The sequence below is a fragment of the Bufo gargarizans genome, chromosome 1 (assembly GCF_014858855.1).
Source record: "Bufo gargarizans isolate SCDJY-AF-19 chromosome 1, ASM1485885v1, whole genome shotgun sequence".
NCBI lineage: Eukaryota > Metazoa > Chordata > Amphibia > Anura > Bufonidae > Bufo > Bufo gargarizans.
The window spans coordinates 466492569-466510897 of record NC_058080.1 but is presented as its reverse complement, the minus strand read 5'-3'; the positions used below and the strand labels follow the sequence as shown (position 1 = coordinate 466510897).

Sequence of the window (18329 nt, the reverse complement as noted above, 5' to 3'; positions counted from 1 at the left end):
TTTTATAATTGCATGCAATTAATAATTTTGTATAGCCAGTGAGTTATTCAATGAAGGCTACCTCTATAGCGCCACCTGCTGTTTGCTCTTTTTTCAATTTCTATGTCCTGCTCAGTGAGATGGAAGCACCTTCTCAGGTTCATCCTTCCACCATCTGAGGTAGAAAGGACACACACCCTGGGAAAGTGCACGCCCCTTAAGCTGCCAGCTTGAAATAAATATAGCCGGGTATTTGGAGCAGTGAATGTGGATATCCCTGGACCCATGTGAGGTACAGGGCTGGTTGTAAGTTTGTTAGAAATAGATTGCCATTTACTACATAATATCTGATTTTCATTTCTTCACATTGATCATGGGATAGACCCTTTAAGCATGAAATCAACTGTTTACTGATAAGTGACAATCTGCCAGAATATAAAAAGGCCTTTCATAGCAACCTACCCTTTAGTGCCATCCATTCCTGTTTTTGGGGGAGGGCAAACAGGGAATGGAGATGTGGGGTGCATACAAGCAATCATGTTCTCGTAATAATAAGGTGAATACTGCTAAAGCCTTATATTAAAATATAATCATATCAGGTTGTTTTCCCTTCACTTTATTGAGGAGCCCTATTAGGGCAGATGTATAAAAAGATAAAATAAGCATAACAATGTCACCTTTTACAATCAGGTCTTCAGCTGGTCAATCTTATTGTTTCACCGTTGCAAAGGTCAATTTTGGGCCACATACACATATTACCCATAACTACATAAATACGGTACATTGTACACATTTTCCATTTTTACACTAGTACATATTTAAAACACATTACTTTCTAATTGCGACTTGATTTAGACCAATGTTCCTTCGTTGTCACCAATACTTTATTATAACTGGTAACTTGCACAGTTTAGAACAGACCAGCAAAAATAATGTTTCCGATATTTACAACCTTGCAATAGCTACGTAACTGTACACAAGGCATAGTGATCATAGAACCACAAAATAGTCTTCAGAATATTGTGCACAGGAAAAGACAATATTTAGTAGACATCATTACAGGAACAAAACAGTGAAATGACGTCACGATTCCAGTGAAAATCAGCATCTTACAAAACATACTCATTTACTGCAAACGACACCCTTTACATTAAGAATCTGAAATCATTTCAGTAGTAATTTAGCTGGAATCTGAAGTGCAGATTTCTTGAGCTACTATAAGTCTCTTAAGTGTGGCCACATCAGCAGATAAATTTGCGATACCTCGTTTTAAATACAAGTTCTCTGGCTCAGAAGCTTTGTAGACATTGTCTGACATTCCGGCAATTACAGATGATTTGCAAAGGTTTGGGATTTTATCAAGTTCCTTATGATGCCATTGTCCTGATTGTATAGGCCAGTCTGGGATATTAGTCACTTGAACTGACAAGGGGGACAACGAAGAATGTACCAGAGGTTCACTACTATGTTTTTCCAGAGGAAAGTGCCTTTTTGAGGACATGTCAATTGGCAGTGGGAGTTTTTGTGTGGCATCAAACTCGTTCTCCAGTGTTTCCATTTTTACCTGCATTGCTTTTGACTTAATTCGCAGTTTATGAGGCAGTGCAGAGGAGTTCACCTCTGGGACTTTAATAACTGTTGTATGACCAGTTTTCAGTTCAACAGGGGAATGGATAGGACCCTTAGGAACTTGTTGTTCATCCTCCCCATCAGAAGTCTTTCCCACCACTCCCTCATCAGCCTCCGATGTTCTCGGTGAGTTGCTGGAGGAACTGTTAATTTGCAAAAGTGGGGGAGAATGTGAGTACCCAGGAAATGTACTTCCAATATAGTTCCGATAGATAGATGATGCATAGGAGGGATTTTCTTCTCTAGGTTCCCGAGCAAAGTTCTCGATTTCCAGGGGTTCCTGCTTTACCCTTTGAAAGTTCAAGCAGGTGTTTTGGGTAGGGGTTGGATGGACAAGTTCTCCAGATGATACCTCAGATACGTCAGAGATAGAGCTCTGAGGGGAGTGCTTGATTACAGAGATACAGCTACTGCCCATTAAAGGATGTTCATGTTCTCCTGAGAAAGATATCGCAGCATTTGATTTAGCAGCCGCATATTCCTGAAAATACACAGCTGTGGCAGTGGTAACTTTTTGTATCTCTTGGGCATAGGAAGCAGAACTTATCAATCCAAATTTAAGTTTTAGGGAGAGCAGTTCTGTTTTCAGATTAGAATTTTCCTCCCCTAATGCAATCAGTTTATTTTCTAGAACCATATCATTTAGTCTACGTTTTTCACGCGATCGCTTTGCGGCCTCATTGTTTTTCCTTCTTTTTTCCCAGTACATGGCATCTTTCTTTTCATCAGGTATAAATTCCCTTTTCCTGCGACAGGAGGAGGACTTGTTTTTTGAAACCGACCCTTCATTATACAACATGTCATTACTGGAGTCCATTGATTCAGACATGTCGGGCACACTAGGATTAAGCACAAGGATGTTCTCCATACTATTTCTTGTATCAGCACATTCCTCTTTTTTAATGGTAGGCATTTTCCTTAGCTGCATCAGCGCCAAGTGGCATTGGGAACAGTCCACGGTTGCTGGAGACTTTCTGACAGCGTTCCTTAAACCGTGTGAACATTAATATCGTAATTATAGGAAATTCCATCTGCTATAAATATTTATTCCCAGGAGTTCAAGCTTGGAGTCTGTGACCATCTTTGCAGTCTACCCACAATATGCCATGCCACCTGCAAAAAAGAGAACACATTGATTTTAAAACATGGAAATGGAAGAAAAAGATGAGTAAATGTCATATTTAGACAGAAAATACTACGTCAGTATTTTGCAATATTAATCTATGACTTGAGCTAAAAGTCCCTCTTGTACGGAAGAAGTTTCCACTAGAGCTACAGAAGTGTTGGTTTGCTATTGCAACCACAATCACAAACACTTCTGCAATTTTACAGACTAGATCATACAGGGCATGTTTGCGGTTCGTAGAGAACAATGATCAGGTGCACCAATATGCTCTTATAAGCAGAGATTTACTTGGCTTACATTAGTTCTGGGGAGCTTGAGACACTGCACGCCTTCTGTCTGAGGATGTAAAGAGCAGAAGGAACAAACAGTGCGTGGAATGATTAATTGGTACTTGATATTCAAAGAGAAGTGGAAAAAGTGAACTTGAATGAAGTAGAAAAAAGCCCCTGAAAAACTAGATATATATAATCCCAAAAAAACACTAAACATATACATCATATGTTAACACATACCGGCTTGCAAATTAATTTAGTAAAGCAAGTCTACAGTAAAAAATGCTCATTTGGCTGACAACTATTTTTCCTGACTCCCTCATACACATGCATGCACAGTATGGCCGACCAAGCATGTGTTTTGAATGGCAAGAGTGGAGAATGCCACTTCCAGGCAGCTCTGGCGGAGGCTGATCTCCTGCTAGAACAAAAGAATTGGGAAATTCCAAGTTTTTTAGTTTGTGGAATGAGAGTTGGGAGGCCAACATGCACATTAGGTAATCAGCCAACCCACCAAAATGATCAGGCATGGCTGACAATAATTCAATGTGTGTTGTTCGATGCAGCTTCACAGAACCTGTTTTTAGGGGGGAGTCTGGTCTTGATATCCCCTGTGCTGCCAGAGGCTGTGCCTTATTAATGATGAGGCACAGGAGCATCCTCCGGCAGTCTGTGCGGCTAAACAGAAAATAGATTTCTGGCTTCATTTGCACCAGAAAACTGGCGTAAATCAAGATAAATCTGTCTCAGCTGTTGGCCTCGTCTTTTTGGAAAAGTGGCGAAGGCCGCGTAAAAAGAGGCGCTTACGACAAACATACAGGTTGCAACTTTGTAAAGCGACTTTTCTCGCACAAGAGAGATGATAAATCTCCCCCAATATACCACTTAAGCCAATATATTCAAAACTACAATAAAATATATAGTATTGGGGGACTGCTTTCAGAAATGTACAACAATGTCAAATTATGTACTGTACTCAGGGGCGGACAGGCCATAAACCCTACAGGGAAATTTCCCGGTGGGCTGATGCCCAGAGGGCCGCCTGAGTCCTCCTCATGGGCCGTGTTCAGCTACATAATGATCTGATGCTCTCAGCATTAATTAATGCTAAGAGCATCAGGTACCTATGTACCTTGCCGATAGCCGCAGGTCCATTCTGAATACGACTGTATCAATGTCCTCAGTACATTGAAACTGTAGTATGTTATGCTGCACAGAGGTATTTGGTTATGCTGGGGCGGTATTTTGTGCTGCACCATGGTATTGCTGGCCGCACCCACCTCGGTTGTCCCTGCCAACTTGTGTTGCTCGGCCTTCTGTGAATTTGGACCAGCCGACAACATGGGTCCACTTTTCGTTTTTTCCAGGGCCACTTTAAGTTCCCAGTCTGCCCCAGACTGTACTTCACAGCAATAAACTTTACAACTCAGCAACGCAGTGTTCACCACATCACAAACATATAGATGTGACGTATGCAACCAGGCTCCACAAAAATACATGTGCTGCCCATTAACTCCCACAGTGAAAAATTATCTGTATTCCTTGTGGTATTGAAAGGTGTAATTGACACTTCTGGCATATGTTGTACCTATTATAGCTTATTTGGACATTCAGCATGAGAATGTGTCTTTACAATGTCATATGAAATTTATACAAAACCAGCGCTGCAAAGGACAACAACCAGTGTACATCTATCTTGTGGGAAATCTTAAATAATGCAAAAAAAATGAAATGTAGCAGGAAACTTGCAATTATCTTTTACACATATAGACTAAAAATAGATGTGTCACCAGTAGCCCTTGTCCAGTTTGGTGCCACTAAGCATCCCTTCTCAGTGCTCATTACTCTAAGGCAGGGATGTCAAACCCGTGGCCCTCCAGCTGTTGCAAAACGACAACTCCCATCATGCCTAGGCATACTAAAGCTATCAGGGAATGATGGGAGTTGTAGTTTTGCAACATCTGGAGGGCCATGAGTTTGACATCCATGCTCTAAGGCCTCATGTACACGACCATTCCGTTTTTTTGCGGTCCGCAAAAAACGGAAGCCGCCCGTGTGCCTTTCGCAATTTGCGGAACAGGCGGCCCATTGTAGAAATGCCTATTCTTGTCCGCAAAACAGACAAGAATAGGACATGTTATATTTTTTTTTGCGGGGGGTATGTAAAGGAGCAACGGATGCGGACAGCACACAGAGTGCTGTCAGCATTTTTTGTGGCCCCATTGAAGTGAATGGGTCCGCTCCCGAGCCGCAAAAACTGTGGCTCAGATGCGGTCCAGAACAACGGTCGTGTGCATGAGGCCTTAGGCTACAGAGCTGCTGCTCGCTATGACTTTCTGAAAGGGAAATGACGCTAAAGGCATAGTTTATCATAGACGGTAGTCATTGGAGAAAGCAGCTAAATGCATAAAACGGGTGATTCATGTCCAGTACCTAATTTTATCACTGCTAATTAAAACATACCAAACAGCCATCACATGATTTCCGTGTACAGGCAATTCATACAAGAAGCGATTAGAGTATGTGAAATGGATGACTTGCTGACTGTGACTATGCTTGGCAGAAAAATGTTGCTTCTGTTTTTGCGACTTACTCACCATGGTTTGTTAGGTTTTCAGTGAATCAAAAATAGTAAAAGAACAACTGTTCACATAAATATATCTCTAGCCAGCTAATGCTCAGTGAGAACGATGCCAAAGTACACAAAGACAGCCAGCAAGGTTAGCGTTTCACTCATTTACAATGGCTCATTAATCTAATTTTCTCTCTCTCCTTGGGATAGAACGACTTGAAGACAGGCATAGAAATCATTAATAGAACCGTTCTGCACAAATGAAGAAATGGATTTAGCTTTTTTTTGTAAAAATGAAGACAACAATATTACAAAATGTGTGGGTGTAAACTCGGCCACTGTCAAATCACAATTCCCTCAAAGAATAATACCGTAGGTGATGTAGTGAATGGCCTTTTAATATGGTTTATGTAGTCTGAATCCAACTATGTGTATTGCCTAATTGTCCACAGCTACATACTATAAGCTCAAAAGTTACGTTGACCCTAAACAGGGCCAAATGGACCCCTGCTGCTCCACAAAGTAAGGTTCGAAAGATGGCAAATAATTTCTTGACCATGAGACATCTACTTGTGTATAGATGGATTTAATGGGAAAATCTAGATTAAGGGGGTTATTGGTTCTCAATAAGTGTAGGGCTTATTTTCAAGCAAGGCTTCATGGGAAAGGGGGGGAGTATTCAGATTGGCTCAAGTCAGCCAAACCGAGACGCCTCCAAAATGAAGAGTAACCCCGATATCTACAAATTGGTCACTTTTTCTGTTGGAGCAGTCTGTAGGTTGGCTGACATACGTTAATTTGCATATAAAAAGCCATATCTGTCAAAGAGTTCTCATGGGAGCACGGAAAGTTTTACCTGACAAGCACTACTTATATAGGAGAAATGGTCAGCTTTTTTAGGCTGCTTTCACACTAGCGTTCGGGTGTCCGCTCGTGAGCTCCGTTTGAAGGGGCTCACGAGTGGACCCGAACGCAGCCGTCCAGCCCTGATGCAGTCTGAATGGAGCGGATCCGCTCAGACTGCATCAGTCTGGCGGCGTTCAGCCTCCGCTCCGCTCGCCTCCGCACGGACAAGCGGACAGCTGAACGCTGCTTGCAGCGTTCGGGTGTCCGCCTGGCCGTGCGGATCCGTCCAGACTTACAATGTAAGTCAATGGGGACGGATCAGTTTGAAGATGCCACAATATGGCTCAATCTTCAAGCGGATCCGTCCCCAATTGACTTTACATTGAAAGTCTGGACGGATCCGTCCGAGGCTATTTTCACACAGCTTTTTTTTGCCATTTTAATGCAGACGGATCCGTTCTGAACGGAGCCTCCGTCTGCATTATTATGAGCGGATCCGTTCAGAACGGATCCGATCGAACGCTAGTGTGAAAGTAGCCTTATATATATTTTTATTCTTGATTATTGGCTAATATACTAAGCTATTTTGAGACTTGATATTCCCAGAAGGAATTTTTACAGCCACTAACTTTTGGCTAAACCACTTTTCCTTGTGACTATTACCCCCCTTTGTGGCCACAGTCTTATCTCTAGATATTCTCATATCAGAGTCACCTTATAATGTACATTTTATATTTACCATTTTCTTTATTTTTTCTCCTACCTTATTTTTACTGTTTTTTGTCCTTGATCCTCTGCTCTGTCTTTTTGATCTCTTATCTACATTTTTATAATAGGGAGAATAAAATAATACTTTCTTTAATACTACCCGCTTGTTCTTTACTTGCTACCAGACATAGTGTGCCAGTCTATTTATAAAATCTATTTTGAGACTTAAAGGGGGAGATTTATCAAATTGGTGTAAAGTAGAACTGGCTTAGTTGCCCATAGCAACCAATCATATTCCACCTTTCATTTTCCAAAGGAGCTGTGAAAAATTAAAGGTGAAATCTGATTGGTTGCTTTGGGGAGCTAAGCCAGTTCTACTTTACACTGGTTCGATAAATCCCCCCCAAAATCTCATGCACTCAACTATATGTATTTTGCGTTTTGTAAACCGTGGATCTGCAAAATATGGATACAGTATGTGTCCAGGACAAGCGGAACAATGGGTCCAGGCAGGGTCTGCAGAATAGAACATGTTCTTTAATTTGTGCAATGGACGGCATCCATCTGTTCCGCAAAATATAGAGCATGTCCTATTCTGGTCCGCAAGTCAACGGGTCTGGACGGTATCCATATTATGCGGATGACGTCCATGTGCTGTATACGTCTGTGTGTCCATTCCACATATTATAGAAAAAGCCCTATTCTAGTCTGCAAAATGTGGACCACCGACTCATATGGATCTGAAAAAATATATAAAAAAATGCGGACAGCACATAGACGGTATCTGAATTTTGTGGATCTGCGAATGACAGACTTGTGTTCTCGGCATCCATATGTTGGTCCCACAAATTATAGAACATGTCCTATTCTGGTCCATAAAATGCAGACCCCAGACCCATTGGTCAACAGATCAGCGAAAAAATGCGGACAGGTGGTATCCGTATTTTGTGGATTTGCAGTTTGCGGACTGCAAAATACATACCGTCGTGTGCATGAAGCCTTAAGCTTATTAAACTGCACATCAGCTGCCGCTGTCTTAATTCTGAAAGATGTCCTCAACATGCCTACTGAATTGTAAGTCTGGAATGTGGCATGCTGCCCCTATTGTACTTTAGGCTGAGTTTTGCAACCAGACGACTGCTAGCTTGTGCCATGTGTATGTCCAATCACGGAAGCAATCATTTATTTTACTCACTTATATAGCACTGACATATTCCGCAGACATTATCATTGCTTTCTGTCTCCAATTCTATGGCATCAGACACATGCAGTGTATAAAATTACAAGGCACACTACTTTTTGCAATTCATAAGTGAAGTTTATTAAATCACATCTTGTGACTACGATGGTCTGTTAGTTTGCATTATCCTTCAATCCTTCCCAGCGACAGCGTCCTCGCATACCCTGTTCTCATCATACATACCAGATACAACTTGATAAAGTTCATATCGTCCTTCTCATGTTATCTGGGTAAACATTTTTTTATGTGTCCTGGAAAGATAATGCCGTCTAACAGACCTTTTTGGTTACAAGATGTGATTTCAAAAAACAACTTCACTTCTTAATTGCAAAAAGAAGTGGGCCTTGGATTTTCATACACAATACAGTGGGTGGGGGACCTTCTAAGAAGAAATGTGTGTGGTTCCACCCATCCTTTGAACACGCAGGCAATTCTTCCATCTCACATTAGGGTACAACTGTTCCTATCATTTTAGCATGTGGTGACAATTTGCACTTTTGGGTATCTTGGCTCGGAAATAACAACATACTATGTATGAGGTCAGTGAAGAGCTCTTCACATACTGTACAATGACATGCCAGATAATAGGAACATAAATTATAATGCTTTTTGGTAGCCTATATTTTGATAACATAAAACAGTTTCTGAAAAGTGTAACATTCTGGACATGGCAATGATAGCTATGAAAACGGATGTACATATCAAGTGCATTCCAGATCCCCTCTATCTGTACCAACCCATCACACACAGTGCATGTCTTTGTATGCATGGCGTTTATCTGGGCTGAATGATGCTGATCACTGAGTGCATGGATTCCACAGAAAAGAGGTCCTAATCCATCTTCAGATGTGGTCACGACAGTAAGAGCGGCTCAAACCCTCTAATGGCATTTCTATCAGTGATACTTGCATTTAGTTTCATCTCGGAGCCTCTGAATTAGCAGGCCCACAAAGGACAGTAATATGCATACAATATACAGGAGCTGCCTGGATAAGGTATGGCAAAAGTGGCACTTGGGAAATTCTCCTTTGGACTTAGCACAGCAGGGAGATGCAGTTTGGAAGGTTCCTGTTGTTTTACTGCTAACTGCTGCAACAGATTATGTGGGCAAAAATCCACAAAACCACAAAGAAGGCAATCGTAGCTCATCTCGGAGATTGTGTAACAAAGAGACAACACGATGAGAAGAGCATGTTGTTCTTATACAGTATGGAAAGACGTCTTGTTGACACCTGTTCCACTTTTGATTCCTTCCTTTGAGGAATTTAAAGGTAGCTGCTCCACTTTTCTTTTGCAGCAGTTTTAATAGATCTCTCCAAAGTATCTAATTTCTGCAGAAAATGCCCTGAAAACATGCCTACAAAGAGTATATGTACCCTTACAAATGAATAAATGTAATGATAAGAACCTGGTATGTACTACAAGCCATCTTGCATGTTTAGTGTACTGTGGGTCAAACCCGCCATTTTTGGAGTGACCGGGTGATAAACCAGTATATATAAGGTGCTTCGACTCTCCACTAACAGATGATGTCAGGGGAGAGAAGGATTGGAGGAATGAATGAATCATTTCTCCCCAAGCTTTTGTTCTCTCTGAAGGTAAGCCGCCATCGGGTGTCCGGCAGGAGCTTCTCCCCTCTCACCATTGACAACACATGTAGATGTATGACTGGTAGCTAATGAAGGTGCACATTATGTGTTCAGTCTACTGGTAATAATGCACAACTATTGCACTCTAGTACTGCAAGACACCATGCCATGACAATTAATTTATGTACATGTAACGGAGCAGACATGACGTGTGAGGAGTCATTTCTATAAGCAGCGAGTACATAAAAACCTCAAACCTCTCAGATGTAACTGGTGCAGAGCGACTTTCATCTGTACGATTTACAGTCCCAGACAGGACACAGAGCAGTCTTACATAAACTGCACTCTGTTCCATAACAGCAGATGATATAATGACACTGGCTGCGTGTTCACCGCTACGTGTAGGATTAGCACGTTTACCTAACCTCTTACTGAATGGACTTTGCTGTGTGGTACATGTTGGGAGTTGTCCATTTCTGAGCTCCTTATCTAACCATCTAATGAGGTCATCATACAAGTTAATAGACTTTTATATGGTTAAAACACAGAGGTGAATGAACATGCTTGTTTACTAGCTCAAATGGCTTACCTGTAGTTTTAAGGGACTTTCACTAAAATATTAGGGAAAATGAGGGATTCCCTGCATTACTGTTAGCTCCCTTTCACACAAGCGTGTCCAGTGAGGGAACCACACTCTAATCCTCCGTTCTGGACACTGCTGGTCTTGAGGAGCGCTCGGCATTATACTGATTTATAATGCTGTGTGTCTCTGCTTGACCTTACTGATACAGGATCATAGTGACAGCTTTATGTCACTATGATCCTGTATCAGTAAGGTCAAGCAGAGACACACAGCATTATAAATCAGTATAATGCCATGCGCTCCTCAGTATTTTGAGGTCTGCAAAAAACAGATCCGAAAAAAATACAGATGACGTCCGTGTGCATTACGTTTTTTGCGGAACAGCTAGCCCCTGATAGAACAGTACTTTACTTGTCCGTTAAGCGGACAATAATAGGACATATTCTATTTTTGAATGGAATGGAAAAATGGAAGGCATACAGAGTACCTTCTGTTCTTTTTATGGATCCATTGAAATAAATTGTTCCATATACGGTTCGTATACAGAATGCAAAAAAAACGGAACGTAAGCGGCAAAAAATAAGTTTGTGTGCAAGAGGCCTCACGGTTATAGTTTTCATCCGTGTGACAGCCACAATATTTCCGGATAGCACACAGACCCATTCATTTCTATGGGGCCATGCACATACCTGTATCTTTTGTGGATCCGTGTGGCTGTTCCACACATTACAGTACATGTCCTATTCTGGACCATATTGCAGAATAATAATCTCGTATCGCCATAATCATAGCAGAATAAGGAAAACCATGTCATTTTTAGTGCATAGTGAAAGCTATATCCAAAAAACAATAGAAGAAATGCGTTTTTTTTAATCTTTTTCGCCCCACTTGTTTTTCCATACAAGATGTGGTAAATGAAATGGTGTCATAAAAATGCTACTCGAAAAAGCCTGATAAGGCCACGTGAACTGAGAAGTAAAAAAAGCTTGGAAAGAAAGTTGTCCTAAAAGAGGATAATTGTGTGAAAGCGTTGTCCCTGTCACAAGGACAGATAATGACATTTACAATGTTAGTAATAGGTTCCTATTAGGCAATGTTTGAGTACATTCTGCTGCAGCTGGCACAATTAACCCTTGATATGTTGGTTGGGAGCACATAACATTCATCATCTTATATCATATAAGTAATTAAAAGTAAGACGCTCCACAAGGAAACATTAAGTCTATTGCGTGTGATGCCTGGCAGCTCTCTAGCATTGGCAAGACAAAGAGTACTAAAATGACCTCATAACAGGATTCTCCAAACCAGTTCTACAAGTGGAGAAGGTAATTCCACTCTTGCTGTGCTTTTTACTTTCATCAGCTACTACAAACTACAGTTTACAAAGCTTGACCTGCCCATCTAAGCTTAGTACTTGTACCAACAGCTTCAGACGGCAAAATCTCCTTCGCAGATACAGCTTGTTCATAAGGTCAGTTTGCATAGCTGTTAGTATGGGAAGCTACTGACACACACCTCTGGCACCACCTATCTGCCGATGGAACAATAACACACAAATAGAAAGAGAAATCTGTCAGATCCTAGGCTGCAGCCAGGGGGCCGTCTGGAGGACATCTCAAGTTGGCTGTACACCATCCTCCTCCACAAAGGACTTTTTCTTCCATCTAAAATAACAGATCTCAGACAGAAATTCCTAAAACGGATGCAAAATGAGCATAACTGATGCTCTAAATAGGATCAGAAGAACAGAAAATGAAACAGTGATGTGAATCTACCCTTAGATAGCTGTTGGCCCAACACTCCTTCAGCCAACAGCTATCTCTCCAGACCCCACCTAGGGGGGATCAGTAGTAATAACTCAGAGCAACTGGACTTCTTGCATTTCTTTTTCTTGAAGATGGGGGTGGGGGTAGTTCACTGTCGGCCACCTCTGGTGCTGCCTTTCTTCCCTGATATCAAGAGCATTGGGTATATAAAAATCTAACTGCAGATCCTCCTCTCCCCTGACACGTGTCGTTGGCGTCACCATACACATTACATGAAAATGCTGAAATTGGGACAGCGTTTGATATTGGATTATGGACAGATATAATGAAATTGGTGAGATCCGGTAAAGTCTAATTGAGGCGACCAGGCCTGTTACCACGATTGTAGCATGTTGCCTGTGCGGCTGCAGATGTTGGTGTCATGTTTCACACCTGTAACTACCTGTTTGAATGTTAATAGTAGGCCATAACGCCTGACTCTGGCGTGGAAAGTTTTATGAAGTTGTTTTTCCCTGAAATAGGGGGAGGCTGAGAGCTCCCATCACTCCCTGGTCTGTGGATTGCAATGTTAATGAACGACTACACACAAACATTAGGAATACGTGACTGGCAAAGCATCCATCCCTCCTCCTCCTCCTCCTGAGCCGCCTTGCCCGCTCTGCGCAAACAAACAGTGTTATCCTGTCTCCAAGATCATATTACAAAACTGATTAGCACAGGGTGATCCTGAGCAGGAGAGGGGCGAGGGCCACAGCCTGCTGGCTCACCCCAGGTTACAAGGCTACAGCTATCCCTATATGTGAAAGAGGTTCAGGTTACAAGTCATGTCAAATATGCAGCCTCTCCCTCCCAGACTGACATACCCTGTCTCTTCCCCCTCAATGTAAGGACACTGGAAGCAAGTTCTCATATAGGACCATGAGTGATGTGTCATTGTACAAATATAAAGACTTGGATGCAGAGGTGCCTTCCTGAAGTATAGGAGAGCACACCACGCATCGCTATGGCGTGAATGGAGAACACACCGCGCAAGCGTGGCCACCGCTCGCCTGTTAGGAACTCCCATAGCGGTGAACAGTGGGTGGCAGCGCATGCGCAGCTGCTCTCGGTTCACTTCAGGGGTCCCGTTCTGCTCCTATCTGACATTTGTGGTATCTCCTAGTGATATGCCATTGATGTCCCAGATGGGAACACCACTTTAATTTCTAAAGCATTGGAAGTGGCACGTGGCTCTTCTGAGACCTCAACACCCGCTACGGCTATGCGAGGGGTTACGACTGTCATTATAAAGTACGATGTTAACATGACTATTGTACTTACATCTACTACAGTTCCAGCATGTCCTAGATAAGGTGGGGGTTATACTCCACTCGGCCAGAGCTATGAGTTTAAACCATCTTCTCAATAGGATAGGAAGAGGAATTATTGCCCCTATTGAGCAGGATAAATGTTCATAAAGGAGATTTACAGCTCAATACAGGAAAGGGTTCTTTACAGTTAGAGCAGTCCAGCCAAGAGGTAGAAACTGCAGGTATATGTCAGCGGATATAAAAAATGCAAATGGAATTAAGGGTTATAATTAATCTGACAATTGGTAGAAAAGGGTTGAACTTGATGGACCTGGGTCTTTTTATGGAACACAAACCCCCCCTTCTATCTCTGTATAGGAATATGACAGTATATGAGGATGCAGGTAAGTAATATGTGTACTAATCCACGCGTGGCATGACATTAGTGCCAACCTACACCACCACAGACCCATTCCATACATAAGGGCTGCTTCCCAGGCCATGGTGTGGCTCAGATAGCATTATGCAATGGAGTTACACAAGAGAGTCAGGGCTCTGGCACAGGCTCGGGTCTTTCTAGTAGCTTCCCCCCTCGGTGACACTATGGTGAAAGGTAAGGACGTGTAAGCGCTGTATCTGGCAGCAGGCACCAATATGAGGAGTATCTGTGGTAGAACATGGGGCTCTCTGCTTTATAAGTTCTAAGAACAAAGACACCAAGCGCCCACCAGAAGACAACACGATGGGTCTCGTAGTCCTCCAACAGCTGAGCGTACGGCGCCGTGGACTGACAGAAGCAGCTCGTGTGCTTTACCTCACATGCACTGCGCCATTACCACCACAGCCGCTCAAGTTCAAGGCTATCCCCGCCAGCAGCGCCCCGGTGAGAGGAACACATGGCAGGGGCACGGCTGTATGCTTCCCTGCAGGAGAACAAAGGAATGCGGAGCCCGGCAGTGTGCGCCTCCCATTCACGTGCTCAGCCCTCAATCACAACAAGCGCCCGCCGCATGTAGCCCCACTAGCCCGAGCACGGCCATTGTCTGGACGGAGAGAGCCGGAGCGCGGCCATTCCCTCGCAGCAGTCACACGTAGCGCCGGGACAAATATAGACGTGCGTTATTTTTATACAAAGTCCCTGAGGAGCATGAGCTCACAGCCATTGTCTGCTCCTGGAGCAGAGGAGCCCGCAGCACAGAATGACCCCCCCCGTACCGTCCGGAGTCTATTGTTACCGGCTCAGAAAATCGCATCATCAGCTCCCTTCACACACAGCCTGAGCTGCCAGCTTGTTATGCTGAGGTTACATAACAGCACATTTCCAGGAACACGCAGGATGGATGAGGGACGGAGCCGTGGTCATTGCTAGCAGATAGAGACAGGTAGTTACAGAGAGGGAAATCTAGATGTCAGATAGATAGCAGGTTACATACAGGTGGATAGATTAGGCAGGATCCCTTGTAGGGTATACACAGCATGTATATATCCATATATACAGACTGAGCAGTAGGGTATACATCCATATGGTCACTTCTATAGATACACACAGTGTACAGCCACATCATCACGTCTCACATTGTATATATAGGTGAACATGAAGGAACGCGTCCATACAGTCACGTGTTACATTGTATCTCTAGCATACAGCAGGACATACACAATGTATAGGTGTCTGGGTTGATAGATCCCCCTGCACCAGACGGGGCGATCGATCGATCGCAGCAGGAGACCGCGGAGCCTCCCATCACTCTGCACGGGTTATGCAATCCACGAGACCCTCCTCCCCCGGCTCCAGACAACAAAAGGACACCTCATTCCAGCGGACTCCTCCAGCACCACGTACACATCTGCATGTGCCATGGAGCCGCCAGCTGTGCGCTAGCCCGGCAGAGTGTCAGCTCTTCGGGCAGCCTCCTCTCGATGTGACATTCTGGAGGCTGTATGATAAAGGTCACTGGGGAATAATAGCCGCAGCAGCCCCGCCACTCACTGTCACATTCATCCCCATTCAGACAGTGTGGACGTGCAGCCCGGCTCCTGACCTGGCAGCTCCTCAGCACAGGGTTTACCTTGGTTGGTCAGCAGCATCCTGGTAGACATGGACATGGCACTATCCGGGAAGCAGCGCCTCCTATGCGGGGTGTCCCAGCTCCAGCCTGCTGCCGCTGCTGCCGATGCTCCACAGATCTGTGTTAGTAGGTCAATACTCCTCTGTGTTACTCTGTGTGTACTTCCAGGCTTCCAGTGACTCAAACAGGAGCTCCCTGCAGCCAATCACATCCCCGGCGTTTGTAAGCGACGACCAATGAGAGAGCGCCGCCGGAGACAGGGGGCGGGGCGCGGAGAAGGCATTAAGAACTCTGCTTGTGAACACCGTGTTACTGTAGAACGTGTAGCTCTTGTCCTGTGTATTGCATAACTAGAGCTGGGGGAGAGGAGGGAGGGAGGGGCATTTACGTAACTGCCCGACAGCGGCGGCACATTAACCCGTTGCGTGCACACCTCAGGTGAACTAGGCAGGGCTTTGTTTACTAGGGGTAATAAATGAATGGGGATATCGGCGTACAACTATAGTATGGGAGGGGACGTGGTAGTGAGCGCCGGCTCCCGGCACTATCATGCTCTGCTGCTCAATTCGTGATGTGATAATCGCCTCATGCTGGGATCCCGCCCGCCTGTAACGATTTGTCTCATTGTCCGTTGATTTCATCCATTGTTCTAGAGTGATGGAAACGCAATTTACCGCAGTGCACAACGTGCACGGCCAGTCAGATTGTCCACACGCAGGGTGTAGTGACAGCCATTTCGGGAGCTTCACCCATCATTGCAGAATGATTTCTTGTAATTAGCTAGAATAGTACTGTGGCCATAGAAGTGACCACAGGTCCAGTCACTAGTCTAACTACATTACAGGTGACACAACGTGTCAGGACTGCTGACAATTATCTGCATAAGGCTGGGCACATGTTAAACATTAGAGCCTGTCAGCTAAATGCTCGATGTCACCTCAGTCTTCATGTCACCTCACAGGCTCCATGTCTCCTCACAGGCTTCATGTCTCCTCACAGTGTTCATGTCTCCCTCACAGTGTTCATGTCTCCTCACAGGCTTCATGTCACCTCACAGTGTTCATGTCTCCTCACAGGCTTCATGTCACCTCACAGTGTTCATGTCACCTCACAGGCTTCATGTCACCTCACAGTGTTCATGTCACCTCACAGTGTTCATGTCTCCTCACAGGCTTCATGTCACCTCACAGTGTTCATGTCTCCTCACAGTGTTCATGTCTCCTCACAGGTTTCATGTCACCTCCCAGTGTTCATGTCTCCTCAGGGCCGATCCTACACGGGGTGCGCCCCGCGCACCCCAGCGCTGTCACCCGAAAGGCGCCGAGCGAGCCGCCGGGACTTTTTTTTTTTTTGACTTTTTTTTTTTTTTTTAACCACCTCCCGGTGGGCCGGGCCGCCTCAGCCTCAGGGTTCGAGTGGGGCCGGGGGTGTGCCGTGACAGTGACGAGTCCGTGACACAAAGAACAGACACAGACACACACATATACTGACGTGACTCACGTGTGAGACTGAGACCGCCTCCTGTAGTCCGCCTCCTGTAGTCCGCCTCCTGTGCTCTGCGAGTCTGCCTCCTGTCCTGTGCTCCGCCTCCGTGCTCCGCCTCCTGTGCTCCGCCTCCGTGCTCTTCCTGACTGCCTCCCATCTTCCGGCCGGCAGCGTAACGTCGCTCACTGCGACGTAACGTAGTGAGTGACGTCACGTCACGTTACAGTTACGCTGCCGCCGGGCGCCAATTTTGAATATTGAAGAGCGGGACTGGAGCACTGCCAGTGCCACGCCAGCCACGCCACCAGCTTCTGCCTGCCAGTGCCCGCCCCTGCGCCCTAGTAGTGCCAACTGGCTTGTACTAAGTTCGCTGTGACTGTGAGAATACATTTGGAGTCCTCCTGACTGAGTCCTGACTCCTGACTGTCCCAGGCAGTAAGTTAGAGTGAATACTGAATAGTGATGATTAGTGATAGATTATATTAGATAAGATAGTAACTTATGTAAGGCCTCTTTCACACTTGCGTTGTCCGGATCCGGCGTGTACTCCACTTGCCGGAATTACACGCCGGATCCGGAAAAACGCAAGTGTACTGAAAGCATTTGAAGACGGATCCGTCTTCAGAATGCTTTCAGTGTTACTATGGCACCCAGGACGCTATTAAAGTCCTGGTTGCCATAGTAGTAGTGGGGAGCGGGGGAGCGGCATACTTACCATCCGTGCGGCTCCCGGGGCGCTCCAGAATGACGTCAGAGCGCCCCAGGCGCACGGATGACGTGTACATGCGATCACGTGATCCATGCGCTTGGGGCGCCCTGACGTCACTCTGGAGCGCCCCGGGAGCCGCACGGACGGTAAGTCGGTAAGTATGCTGCTCCCCGCTCCCCACTACACTTTACCATGGCTGCCAGGACTTTAGCGTCCCGGCAGCCATGGTAACCATTGAGAAAAAGCTAAACGTCGCATCCGGCAATGCGCCGAAACGACGTTTAGCTTAAGGCCGGATCCGGATCAATGCCTTTCAATGGGCATTCATTCCGGATCCGGCCTTGCGGCAAGTGTTCCGGATTTTTGGCCGGAGCAAAAAGCGCAGCATGCTGCGCTATTTTCTGCGGCCAAAAAACGTTCCGTTCCGGAACGGAAGACATCCTGATGCATCCTGAAGGACGGACTGT

General features: G+C 44.9%; 1 protein-coding gene across 1 annotated transcript; it reads right to left on the bottom strand.

The window, feature by feature from the left end:
• Nucleotides 1–579: 579 nt before the first annotated feature.
• On the bottom strand, nt 580–15831 carry NFIL3 (nuclear factor, interleukin 3 regulated). Its single transcript, XM_044273299.1, has 2 exons — nt 15669–15831; nt 580–2721 (listed from the first exon to the last, which is right to left on the bottom strand). The coding sequence occupies exon 2, from the start codon at nt 2534–2536 to the stop codon at nt 1160–1162; it is 1377 nt and encodes a 458-aa protein (XP_044129234.1). The 5' UTR covers nt 2537–2721; nt 15669–15831; the 3' UTR covers nt 580–1159.
• Nucleotides 15832–18329: the final 2498 nt, after the last annotated feature.

Excerpts from the sequence above, each read along its gene's own strand:
- NFIL3 (XM_044273299.1), bottom strand. The coding sequence starts at position 2,536 with ATGCAGCTAAGGAAAATGCCTACCATTAAAAAAGAGGAATGTGCTGAT.